The sequence below is a fragment of the Neopsephotus bourkii genome, unplaced genomic scaffold, assembly GCF_033783945.1.
Source record: "Neopsephotus bourkii isolate Nb327-2 ecotype Australia unplaced genomic scaffold, CSIRO-AGI_Nbou_v1 NB_1288, whole genome shotgun sequence".
NCBI lineage: Eukaryota > Metazoa > Chordata > Aves > Psittaciformes > Psittacidae > Neopsephotus > Neopsephotus bourkii.
The window spans coordinates 434,629-447,974 of NW_026901772.1; the positions used below are offsets into that span (position 1 = coordinate 434,629).

Sequence of the window (13,346 nt, forward strand, 5' to 3'; positions counted from 1 at the left end):
TCTGAGAGGCTAATCTGATAGATGCAACAAAGCAAAAGAATGAAGTATTGTCTTGCTGTGAGAAGTGTTTGTTTTGGCCTCGCTTAATCTCAGCTGACATGAATTACATTAGGCTTTTAAAAGCTTTGTCTTTTAGCAGGTTGGGCCAGGCTTCCTGAGAAACTGACTCTTGTTTTACTGAACTAAACCTCTTGAGCATTCTTAAATCTTAGCATGAAAGTATGGTACCCAGGCCAGGCTGCACCTCCCATGTAAAGAGAAGGGTATCTGCATGGGCACTAGTGGTCATGCTGAGAAGCATATAACAATACACTAACTTTCTTTTACAGGCCCAGCAAGGCAGCCCATCTTCTACCGGATCAGGGAACACTGAGCATTCCTGCACTTCCCAAAAACAGATTTCCATCCAGCACAAACAGTCACAGGTATAGCTCACTAGATGATACATCTCTTGGATATGAGATTGGAGCTTGACGCAGCTTGTATTCCACACCAAAGGGTACTACTTGTAGTAAATATAATGTTTCCAGTGAAAACAGTAGTCCCAGCTGGGGCTGTAACTACTGATTGAAGTAAATCACTCTGAGCTTTGTTCCTGATTCTGTAGAGGATGTTTTCAGTTGCTGCTACTGGAATTGGCCCAATCTGTTACTGAGGTTTCTCTGTCAATATGGTGGGCAATTCTTCAGCCATGTGTGAATGTGCTCAGGAGAGGAATACCTTAGCCCTGGTTGTTTCAGTTCTGGTGCATCCTGAATGTTCTTCCTCCCTCTGCAAGTAAAGATGTAAAGGAAACCTGAGTGATAGTTGTGAATGGGCCTGTTCAAGCACTGGGTGCATCCATGCTGCTTGTAGTACAAAATCCACAGTCTGGCTGGAAGTTCTTTGACCTCTGCAAAGTTACACCCATGGAATAGTTTGTCTTGTCAAGCTGGAGCGTGATGTGTTCCTGTCTCTGCTTCTCAGCGACTTCACTGACATGGAAGTCAAGATGAGCAGTAGCTCTTTTGACTGTACTGCTGTCTGGTGCCTTTTTGATTCTCCTTGTGACTTGATGTCAAGATTTGCTTTTAGCTGTGTCATCTTCTGTTGCTTCTAAGGATGTTCAGCTTTATCTGCAATGCACCTTGCTTATTTCTTCTCCAAGTCTGCTTTTAATCTTCTGTTGATTTTCATCTCTGATTACTCTGTGACTGACCCTTCCCTTGAGTGAGTTTAAACCATCAGTTCTGTGTCAATCATTTGCTCACACCAGCCTGTGTCAGAGATGATTTTATTGCTGGGGGAAGTTCATTCTCCATTTCCCCAGCAGGTGGTACAAGCTCTTTGTGCATGAAGGACAGCAGTTCTGCTTCTGGGGATACCTCCTAGCTTAAGTCTCTGAGCTCTGCTGAGTCATCAGGGTCACATTTGTCATCTCTGTTGTTGTCTGTGAAGATTCCTGTTTCTTGCTACTGCATGGAGAATTCTTGTGTGAGAATGATGCCATAACTCAAGAGACTGCTAAAGGTGCCTTTCAATCTTTGCTGTCCCAATACTCATGCTTAGGATAGTGGTCCCACCTGAAGTGAGCAAGATGGTTTTATTCTGTCATGTGCTAAAGATGCTCACAAGGTCCATCTCCTTTGAAAAGGGTGAGATATTATCTGAGCATTCTTTCTGCCAATGCTCGGCTTCATCATATTCTCCAGAGTTTTAGATGTCGCATACATGTAAGGCAAAGAATACAGGAAGATGCTTGGCTGCATGATGAGGACATGCATATATTGTTTTTCCTTTCCAAGCCTGTTTGGAATTGATAGGATTAAGAAAAGTAATCTTCAGTGATTCCCAGTTAGACTCATTTCTGGCAATGAGAGGACCAAGTCAGCATGAGCATGGTTTCAATCAGTACTGTGGCCCTCCAGTGCTGTGGGGCAAGGGGAGCTGTGATGAAGTCACTCCTTAGAGTGAACATCCTGAAACATGGCTTCATCTGACACAGCACGAGCACATCTAGGCATTTGGCAAATGACAAAAATCACTAAAGAAACTCTCTGCTGCTTGGTTGAGGATGTGTAGAAGAGGTTCTCAACAGCCAGCCTTCTCATTGCCTTTTGTCACACATGCTTTCTGCAGGCTGTCGGGAAGCAAAAACCAAGTTAAGGCTCAAGTGAGGTAACCTGCCCAGGCCTTCTCTTTGTCTTTTGGGATTTAGGCTCATCTTGCTTGATGTGCAGTGCTGGCAGGTTTTGCTCTTTCCCATATCGAGCATATGTAGAGAAGCAATGGTCAGCCAAGTTTGTCTCTTTCTTCATGGGGTTAGCTTCCAGGCAAGCCTAACAAATGGGGAACAGTTCCATAGCAGCTCCATAGGTAAGCCTCTGCTGTAAGCCTCTGCTAACCCTTCTTAGAACCAGGGTAGCTGCTTGCTAGTCATAAATGTGACATCTGTGCAGTCATGGAGAGATCCTGTGTGTTGACTTGGCTGGTTTAGCTGCTGTGTTCATGTGCATGCTGACTTCTTACACTTTGCTTCCCCACCTATTAATGAGAGTGCTGAGTTTGAAATACTCCTCCTGCTAGAGAATACAGTACATGTCTTTTGTCTTCTGTTCCTGGGTATAACTCTCACTTCATTGGTGAAGGTATTTGAGATGTGCTGCAGCCCATAAAGCTTTCCAAATAGGTTTCACTCAAGAATTATGATGCTGCTGTCCCTTGTGGGCACTAATACATCAGTTTGTCAGAAACAAAGGCTTAATATTCCTGCTGTCAATCTGTTACAGGATTTCAATATGAAGACCTGTGTTTTGTGTCAAGATCTCCTTAGAGCCCCCAGGTCTTGTCTTCTGTCTAGCAAGTGGTTGTCCGTGCCCCTGAAAGATCTCATATATTTAATATTCCAGCTGAGGGTTGGGATTTGGTGGTTGGTTGGGTTTTTGAAGCCTTTTTCCTGTACAAGCACTGCAGGAAAGGACAGTGACTGCCAGAGACCACCAAGGAGTGGGCAGAACTCAATTATAAAGACAAAATTTGCAGGACATGGCGTATTGTGGCCCTTTACCTGTTACCAGTTTGTGTTCTGGTATTACCATGCAATAAGAAAATGAAGAATGGAGAAAGTTCTTCCCTGACTGCTAGGATGCAGGGGATCGGTTCCTTCTTCTTAGACCTAACTGTTGAGATCAGATGGGGTTACAATGCAATGTTACATGCTGACTATCTGGTATACTTGTTTTCCTTAAATGTGGTCTGTGGTGATTTTTTCCCTACAGTCTGACCTCACAATGGAAAAAATATCTGCACTAGAAAACAGTAAGAACTCTGACTTGGAGAAGAAGGAGGGGAGGATAGATGACTTATTAAGAGTAAGTATTTCAAGTGGGACAGCTCTTCGAAAAGATGCTATTTAAAGATACCTAGAATGCATGTGCCAGCTAGGCTGCAGAGCAGGACTTTGTATATGATTTGTAGAACCAGCTCTCACAAGGTAAAACAAAGAGAGTCAGCTCCACAATCAGCAGGAGAATTGTGTGGCTTGTGGCAACTCTGGACCTGTTTGAATCCACAGGGACTGTGGCTGTGCAGTGAAGCTGTAGCTCAAGTGTTAGTGCCTCAGCAGTGCTACACACCTGTGTTTTGCAGACTAACCTAACATGTTTCTCTGCGGAATTATTCCCCTCTTCTAAATACTTAGGAGCTGACTCTGCTTTTTGTTGAGCAGCATGAGTCTCAATGGACTGAGAAGTTGTATTCTGAAATGCCCATTCATGGGAGTCAGTGACACGTATACAGATAAGGAGAACATCTTTTGGTCAAACAGAATAAAGCTCCTCTTAACCCATTAGTATTCTTCAATAGAAGATAAAAACTGTTAAATCAAGGATCTTGTCTTAATGGACGAGTTCTAATTGATTTAGCTTTCATCAGCTGGAGAGGCATCTCTTGTGTAGTGTTGCAGAGGATTAGAAAACACATTAAAGGGAGAAGAGGGGGAAGGAAGGAGCTGTTGTGTTAGTGTGTATCTGGTCTCAGCACCTGAAAGAGCTGAGGCAAACTTGTACAGAAGCCCTTTGCTGTTTAATCAGCAACTAGATTGACTATTGGTTGTAAGGGGGATGGTTAGATTTGTCTTCTTAGTGAAAACAGTTGCACATAGAATCCTGCTGTACACTGTGGTGGTGTTAAAAACAGCAGCTGTTGCTGGGAGCAACCTGTATAGGGGGGTTGAGGGATAGTAACTCACATGAATTTAATTGAAAGTACAAAGGGAGTTACCCCATCCTTTTCCTCTGCCAGTATTGTGGCAAAAGAGCGAGGATAGATCAGGGGTGACTCAGCTGTTTTGAGACTTGGGAGCTGTGGCAAGGTCTTAAATGTTTAAAAACCATGAAAATTAAACACCTTTTGCTTGTGTTTAGTCTCTCTGTACTTTAGTGCCTTCTGTGTATATCAGGATGATGGCACTTCCCTGTTCTAGAGGGCTCTTAAGATTTGGATGGGTTAAAGACTGAAGAGCTTAGCTTGGATGTTTTCCTAAGGAACCTAGTCATTTTTTACCCTGCTGGTTTGCTTACTTTAATCTAATCCCTAGAGCTAACTGGAGAAACCTCTTCCTAAGCAATGCTTAGTTTGGCTCTTTGAGTGGTTTAAAGTCAAAGGCTTTTCTTCTCTGTTCACTTTTAGGCCAACTGTGATTTGAGACGACAGATAGATGAACAGCAGAAGATGCTGGAGAAGTATAAGGAGCGGTTGAATAGATGTGTAACGATGAGCAAGAAGCTGCTTATAGAAAAGGTGAGCAGGGAACTTGCCATATCTGCAGTCACAATTCACACCCTTGAAAACTTCTCTCTTCTTTTTAGCAGTGAAAACCTGCTCCTGTTGTTTTGGTGTCTTGAATTACTCCTTTGTAAATAGGGATGTCAGTAAGACTGAAATGCTTCAGAATGCTTTGGTTTGGTTACTTTTCACAGTCTCAGGGAGTGATCTCCCTTGCTGAAGTGAAATAGTCTGAGCTGTAGATGCAGCAGCATTACTTGATTTGGAAACTCATACACCTGAAAAGCGATGTTGTCCAGCTCTGGCAGTGCAAAAGCAGTATCCCATCGTGCAGTGAAATTGCCAGATAATGCTCTGTGACGTGGGCAAGTGATTTAGACCTTTCCTTCTTCCAAACAGCAGAGTTGGAGATCACTGCTTTGTGTAACATGTGAAACATCACATTAAAGACACTGGGGAAAGTGCCAGGCTGCTCTTTACCAGTGTCCAGCCTGCTTTGGTGTTGAGAGATTTCCTGATGGTTAAACAATGTGGGGTTTGATTGCTCTTTCACCTGCAGGCCGATTACATCTATTGTTTGTGGGCACTGGATGGGCAAAACTACCAGGGTGCTGGCCAGTACATACAGTCTGTTTGAGCTGATTTTGTCACAGAGCTGATTGTTCTTGGCTGACTCCCCTTTCTGGGAGGATTTGTAACTGTGGGCTAGGTGTTAGGAACATCTGGCTTTCACATAGGTGGTCTAGAGCTCCAGTGAGAAGCTTCGCTGCTTCATCTTTATTCCTGAGTGAAACTTTGCTGCTCTCATCTCAGGCCTTGGAAATTTCCTTTTACTTAACCAGAAACACTCTGAGACAGACACCATCACCAGTTTTGATGCATTGGTGACCTAACTGAGATGGTGTCACATTTGGGTGTGGTGCTAGTCTAGGATTGAGCTGGCTGATCATTGTATCTTCCTCTTAACGGTGCTTCAGGGTGCATTTGTGTCCCCCATCTCCCATTTGAGTGAGTAAGGGGTTGATCAGAACCACACTTGGAGTCTGGCTGAACTACTGGTACAAAGGGATAGTTCTAATCCTATTGCTAGACTGATTTCAGGTTATCATAGAATGGGTGAGCTGCCCAAGTAGTTATGGGGAAATAAAAATGAGTCTGAAATGTCAGAAAGGAGGCAAACAAATGCTTGTCAAACCAGTGTGAAGCAGGCACTGATTTTCAGCTGGGTTTCAGGTAAGCAGTACTGGAACAATAGAAAGCGGGAAGAATTGGCAGTGATTTAAAGCACACCACAGCTCTTAGTTGCTGATTTATGGCTTCTGTTTTTACATGTGTTTTGTTCTGTTTTCAGTCAAAACAGGAGAAGATGGCCTGCAGAGATAAGAGCATGCAGGATCGATTGAGGCTAGGTCACTTCACCACAGTGCGGCACGGGGCGTCTTTCACCGAGCAGTGGACAGATGGCTATGCCTTCCAGAACCTCATCAAGTGAGGACAGGCAGACTTGTCTTTAACTTCAGAGGCATAGACAGAAAAGCTAAGCAGTTGTGTGTGATGTCTTGCATGTCAAAATGTGAGAATGGTGTGACTGATTCATGAAAGGAACAGATAGGAACACAGCTACTGACAATGGGGAGTGTTTTGGCATTGAAGTGAGAAATGTGTTTTCACTTAAACCTCCAGAGACTTGGCCTGGAATCAGATGGTTTGAGCTGGCCTTTGGGTTGGAAAGGAGTAGGCTGCCCCATTGGGTATTCTCAGTGCACTTACCTGGCTGTGCAGTGCTTAGGGCACAGGAGTGGACTAAATACTCACATATATTGTGAGTCAATCAATTTGATTTGCATACTTGCATATATTAGCCAATGAAGGCTAATTAGCTTTTCTCTTTTTTTAAGTAGAAAGTAGAGAAGCTTAAAAGAGAAAATCCAAGCTACTAAACTTCTTTTGCCTCCTGGTAACAGTGATCAAAGGGGCTGCAGAAACCTGGAAATGAAGATCAGAGACCCTTTTATGCAGTATGTTAATGGAAATACCCACTCAATTCCCACCTGGCCTAGACCTTTAAGTAGGACTTGGCAAATTAATTGCATTAGAGAGAGCTATGTGTGATCTTTTAAAATCATATCCCTTCTCCAGAGTCTGATAGGGAGGTGCAGCTCTCGTTAGGTGCAGATTAAGGACTTCATAATTCTTCCTTAGGTTGTGCTGCAAGACATGGAAGAAATACTTCTGGCGTATTTACCTGCAGTCTCAGTCTCTTTAGAAAGTGCATTAAGTATGTAAATGCTCAAGTCATTTAGACTTGAAATGTCAAGAGTGCTTTTATCCCTGTAAAATGTTTTAAGATAGTCCTTTTATCTTGGAGGAGAGACTGTTTTCTCAGTGAAATTGGGAATGCTGTTTATGTTTTAGAGAGCTAAGGGTAGTTTAAGTGCACCCCTGAAGCAGAAGGATACTTTCTCAGACAGTGCCAGACTTAAGGAATACTTTAACAGGAAAGTCTGATATTTAGAACAGAGCCTTCTAGGAAAAAGCATGTGGAAAGTTAGTGCCTAACCATGGATCCCTGGCTTTTCCGTGAGGTTAGCCACTCTTGGGTTTGGATATCCTCGGCATGAATAAAACCTTTCACTTACTGAAAGGTTTCTGTGGGCCAGAAAAAGAATCCCCTTTTATGTAAAAATACCTTTAAAAATATGAGTCATGATGCTTGGCACATCCCCCTTCCCAGTACAAAAATATTTTGTTACTAATCTTACAAGTACAACTGATTGGGAAGTCATTGCTCCAATCTGTTCAGAACAGATGCTGAAGAACAACCAAGTACAGACCATTAGTTCTCTGCTTCATGGGTTTTTTCCTACTCTCTTCTTTCCAGACAACAGGAAAGGATAAATTCCCAGCGGGAAGAAATAGAAAGACAACGAAAAATGTTAGCAAAACGGAAGCCACCTGCAATGGGACAGACCCCTCCAGCCAGCAACGAGCAGAAGCAGCGCAAGAACAAGACCAATGGAGCAGAAAATGAAACGTAGGTTCCGTTGCTTTCTCTGTGCCTTGCAGAGCTGCATGCTTTGAGCAGAGCACAAACTCTCTCCTGGGAAATGGAGTCTTGCCCTTGCCTCTAGGCTTCACTCCATGCACAAATGAATATTGTGGAATTAGCCTGGCATTCAGCAACATCTGGCTGCAGTTCTAAATAGTTTTCATTGGAGTAAAACAGGGAGCATTGCTGAGGCCAGGCTTTTGAATGCAGTGCTTTTTCAGTGTTCCTGTTGCATCAAGTTGGGAAAGTGTTGCAACTCCAGAATGGATTTCAGTGTCACTGTATGATACGTGGTGCTTTTTTAAGGACACAAAATGAGGACCCATTTAGAAGCCTTTTTTTCTGTTTCATTTCTGGGGAGGCTTTTCAAACAAGTAATTGGGTATACTGAAGAAAATGATGCTCTCTCTAAAGACAGCGTGTTAAGCATTGTCCTCTATCTCCAAAGCTGTCCTTTCCATTTCCCTGACTCAAGTATCCGCAAAGGTAATTGAAGTGTTACTTCTTACAGAAGATTTCTACCCCCAAAACCTCTTTTTGAAGCGACTGATGCTCCAAGAGTCACAATGTTCTTGTGAGACAAAGCTTTTCTCTCCAAGAAATTGATACCATTAGTTCTTGGAAGTTTTTGTGGGGTGAGAATCCATTGAGTCAGAGATTTCCCACTACTTTCTACCAGTTTCCTTTACAATCTTCATTTTATTGCTGTTGGCTAATACTGTAACTCAGAATGACACTTTTCTTCTTGCACTGTGGCATCTCCTGGCCATGACTTGACCTCAGAGTTTCTGGAGGGGTTTGAATTCTTGGTCTTGGTTGAAGCAAAAAGCTCTCACTGCCTTTTGCAGTCACAGCAGAGATGATGCTTAACTGGGTGAATCCTGATATTCAGGGTGCTCTCAGCCCCAGATCAGGTGCTGGTTCCTGGAGATAGGTGTGTTGTACTGGAGGGCGCTGTGTGCTTTCCACAAGTGAGTGGCTTGAATAGAGACACTGAGCCCTCATTCTGGCTAAGAGAGCTTAAAAAGATCTAAATCAAGTTCTAAAGCCATCCTTTTCCATTGCAATTTGAGTTTGGAAAAGTAAATTGGATGCCAGTGCCTGGATATTTTGAAGTGGTGCTGTTCTTTGGGGTAATCTTTCACTTACAAAGGGTAGGATGAGGCTTTCCCTGTTTCTGTTGGGGCAGCTGTAATGTGGCATATTCTGAAGACATGGCAGCACAGATTCTGATGTGTGGAAATCGTGACAATGTGATACCAAGTGATCTTCTGCCTGTGTTGTGAGCCTGCCTTGGCACAAGATAGCTTTACCTGGGTTTGATAGAAGCCTTTTTGTACTCCTTCACTGATATAATCCAGGGTTTTATCATTGTGGTTTTGAAGAGCTTCTAGTGGTGGTGTTGAGAAAAACTGCTTGCCAGCATATGGATATGGTTCATGTGGAATGGTTTAGCTTATGGAAACATGGGTTTGCAGTTCAGCTGAAGCAACTGAACTGACTGACTACTTGCTTAAGCATAGTTAGTGTATAAATGCATTTGTTGGACTGCTGTGTGTCAGGTACAAAATGTTCTAGCTTTTGGAGGGAGTCTTCTAGGCAAGTTGAATCTAAGTGTTTCTGAAAGTTGAATGAGAAGCAGCCAGCCACATTCCTTCCTCTGATTTTTGGTTCTTCCTTGCTTCATGGTTGTTGCTGTGGCTGAAAAAGGAGAGGAAGTTCCCATGATGCAAATTCAAACACGTGCTCTCCTGAAACTGGTTTCTAGCGTCTGAATGGGAAAAAGATTTGCATGCAGGAGCAATAATCTGAGGCTGGGGCTTTTTGAGCTCTGTTAGGGCAGGTTGGGCACCCTTCGAATCCTCAGCTGCATTAGAACTGGTGTGTTTGTCTTAGAGCCTCCTTGATTCCTGCAGTGCTTGCTGCTACCAGGCAGCTATTTTGGGCACTGTTAGCCTGGTGGTACTCATTTACATCTCTTGCTCAACGAGTAGACTGTTGGTGTTCAGCCCTTTATTTCATTGTGCACAAGAACATGTGGGAAGCTTGCTGCTGATTGATTCAGCTGTCCTTTTATTCCTTTATGCAGCAACACCAACCAAAGACCTAAACTTCTGGGATGTTTCTTTTAGGTTAGCTGAAGTTGATTAAAGTTCAGGCTGTCAGGGGGGGATGAGGGGGGGGAGGGAGGGGGGATGCTTTCATATGAAGTGAGACAACATGTAAACATTTATGGTCCTGGCTGTCTTTTGTAGCTGTAATTTGTAATAAGCAGTTCCTTATGGTTGAGATTCTTTCAAAAGGAACTTGGCTTGCGACTTTTGGGATGAAATGCATCAGTTAACAGCTGCTTAAGCACTCACTGCAAATATGTGGACCCTTGGTGTTACCAACAGCAGAGAGAAGTTGGGGCATTTCAAGATGAGCATGTAGCTTAATGCTGCCTCCTCTTGATTCACTGCACAGTGAACCAAGGTCCCACAGCCCCATACGGACCTAAAACTCAGCTCCCTCTTGAAACTAGCTGTGGTGTTGATGCTCTGGAGACCACATACACTAGCCTTCATACTATACAGAGCATAACTATTGCAAGAGGAGTCCTGGGATAAGTTTTGACCTCAGTTTGGTTTCAAAAAGAACAGCTGTTTGCTGTCATGTGCATATTCTTGTTTACAAAAGGAACAGACACAGTTGATACGGGCTTCACAGCTTTATGGTCACGTGTTTGTTCTGCAGATTGTTAACTTTATCCCGTGTGTTGAAGCCTAATGCATTGGATCTGTCTCTTTTATGCAGGTTAACATTAGCAGAATACCATGAACAGGAAGAAATCTTCAAACTCCGTCTAGGTCACCTTAAAAAGGTAAGAACTATCTGCAGGAAAGGCTTTTAGGTGGGTTTTGATGCAGTGTTCTATGAACAATAGCATTTCTCTGATAATTGAGAGGGTTTTCTTGCTTGAAAGGGATGGCCATGGTTTTGTAATGATTTTTTTTTTCCAAGGCAGTGGTATTCAGGGAAGCTGTTCTGTGCTTTAATAGATTCCTGTGTTCTTACATACCATTTCATGCAGGGAGTTCCAATGTTTTGATGCATCTTATGCTGTCACTGTGACCTGCCTCGTGCTGGGCTCTCTGTGTGTCTAATATGGGGGAATAGGAATGAATGGATTAAGGGAAGAAAATGATGAGAACGCAACAAAAACTGCAATGATCACTGGCTTTCCCATTTCTTTGCAATATCAAGTAGCCAGCATCATCAGTAACAGCCCAATAAAACCTCTTGGGCTTTGGGAAACTAGGACTGTTTAGGTGGTTGTAGTGCATGTTTGTTTTCAGATACATTGGCTTCAGTAGGAACTGTACCTGCAGGTGAGGTTCTCTTTAAATAAGCTGTTGGTTACCTTGAAAGTGATTGCAATAACCTATAAATAAGTTTTCTGGGACACTTCAACAGATGAGGTACTGAAACAAAATAGATGCCTTCTGTGATTTCCTGTTTAACCATGATCTCTGCTGAGGCCCTAGAATTTTCTTTCCCATATGAAACAAAGAGGAAGGATGCAAACTCATTGCTGGAGTCCCCTTTCTTTTCTCAGGTGGTGCCTGAGCTTTCCACTTGACACCCAAGTTGAATGCAAGGCCTCATTAATGCTGCTGTGCTCCTTGTTATTTTCAGTGGCAAGGGAAAGTTAATGCACCCATGGAATCTTGCTGGCACTCTGCCCATTGTGTTTTACTGACCTGTGAACAAAGACAAGTGATATAGGCAGCAGCATGCTAAAGGCATGCTTGTTCTACAGCTTCCACATTGCTGGAGTGGATTAATTGCAGATCCGTCTATGCTGGTATGTCGTGTGCCACCCTAGAACAGAGGAATCCATTTGGAAATGGACCTTAATGGAAAATGAAGTAATGTTCTGGGATCGTGGCATTGTCTGAGGCTGTGCTTATCCTTCTCCACTTTTGGAAACTGGCTCATTCCTTATGCCTAAAAATAGATCCAGTTGAGAAGAGAAGGAACAGTCAGAAGACAAATGGGTAACTATGTCCCTTGAGGTATATATACCAAATAATACAGCTCAAGGCAAGTGTTTTAATTGAGGTTTGCAGCCCTGTCCATGGTGATGTGAATTTTAGTGTCATTGCACTAGAACTTCCAGCTTTACAAACAGGGTACCAAAACCTCCACGTGGCACTAAGTTACACTCTGACCTGTCCTACCCATCGCTGCTAATAGGACCCGATGTCCTTTCACATTCTCCATCCTTTCCGGATGCTGCCCCTTTCCCGTGTGGCATCATGACATCCTAGTTCCTTACTTCTGAGGGCCGTCTTCTATCTCCAATAACTTCTTCCCAAGTGGAATTACATCTGTGTTTCCATAAATGAGGCAGAAATGCTAACTGCATTGTCTTACACAGCGTTGTTTTCCTTTTGTTTTTCCTTGTGCAGGAAGAAGCAGAGATCCAGGCAGAGTTGGAACGGCTAGAGAGGGTTAGAAATCTACATATCAGGGAATTGAAAAGGATACATAATGAAGATAATTCACAGTAAGCACATGGGAACTGGGGACAAGAATGTAGAACAATTTCTGTCTTTGTCCGCTTCAAATGGGAAACAATCTGCTTGAAATTGATGTTGCAGCTTAGTATGGCACTTGACTAGGGGGTGGCATGGTGATCAACTTGAAGTTCATGTAAATCAAAGGCTTCCAAGGGCATCAAGGTGCCACTACATAGTTGTTTACCAGTAGAAAGTGATTACATCGCATCAGATCTGTCAGTTGTTAACACAGTTGTAATATTTCTCTGTCTTAATGTAAAAATGTTGTTTGTAAGCTGTGTAGTAGCTAACCTGTTGTGAGCAGATCCCATTAGTTCTGTCAGTGCTCTTAAACTGTGTCTTTCTCGCCAGATTTAAAGACCATCCAACGCTAAATGATAGATACTTGTTGCTACATCTTCTGGGTAGAGGCGGCTTCAGTGAAGTATATAAGGTAAATGTGAAGTGGCAGTGTGTGCTGTAATCTCAATCTGCAGGGAAGCAGTGCAGTAAGCAGCATTTTGTGCCTGTTTTCTCAATGGTGTGTGCTTGTAGAGGGAAGAAGGGAGGATGAAGCACATGTTGCATCTGGCTTGTATTAGATAGCAGGCTTGAGATTTTTAGGTCCTGCTCCTGTCCTCAGGCTTCAAGAAAACACTGCACCAAGTTGGCAAGTTTTATCAGGTCAGAACAGTAAACCACTTGAAGAGACAAGCGCTACACGCCAGTATACCCAAAGTGGCCGTGTTCTGTTGAGTATGGCATAGCAAGCCAGAACCTCACTGTAAATGACAGAAAATAGCTCCAGTAATAAGAGCAAAGGCTGCATTTCCTGGGGGTAGAAGCCTTGCTTCCCTTGTGTCTTCATTTACACTCTGAAGTAGCAGACCGGGGAGGTGTGTTTAGTCTTGGGATTTCCTTGGAAGTGTGTCAGCACTCTTGCACGGCCAAGGCCTGTGATGCTTTGGTGCTTCCTATTTGACTGTTAT

General features: G+C 43.2%; 1 protein-coding gene across 13 annotated transcripts in view; it reads left to right on the top strand.

The window, feature by feature from the left end:
- Positions 1-13,346, top strand: part of TLK2 (tousled like kinase 2) — a 42,438-nt gene that overhangs the window by 18,868 nt on the left and 10,224 nt on the right. For 12 of the 13 annotated variants that reach the window (XM_061365644.1, XM_061365651.1, XM_061365652.1 and 9 more), the window contains 8 exons: positions 330-425; positions 3,258-3,350; positions 4,669-4,779; positions 6,116-6,252; positions 7,646-7,798; positions 10,610-10,676; positions 12,268-12,365; positions 12,730-12,811. In XM_061365644.1, the coding sequence (XP_061221628.1) occupies positions 330-425; positions 3,258-3,350; positions 4,669-4,779; positions 6,116-6,252; positions 7,646-7,798; positions 10,610-10,676; positions 12,268-12,365; positions 12,730-12,811 (837 nt within the window). The remainder of the gene's footprint in view (positions 1-329; positions 426-3,257; positions 3,351-4,668; positions 4,780-6,115; positions 6,253-7,645; positions 7,799-10,609; positions 10,677-12,267; positions 12,366-12,729; positions 12,812-13,346) is intronic. The other variant, XM_061365653.1, reaches the window with a different exon arrangement.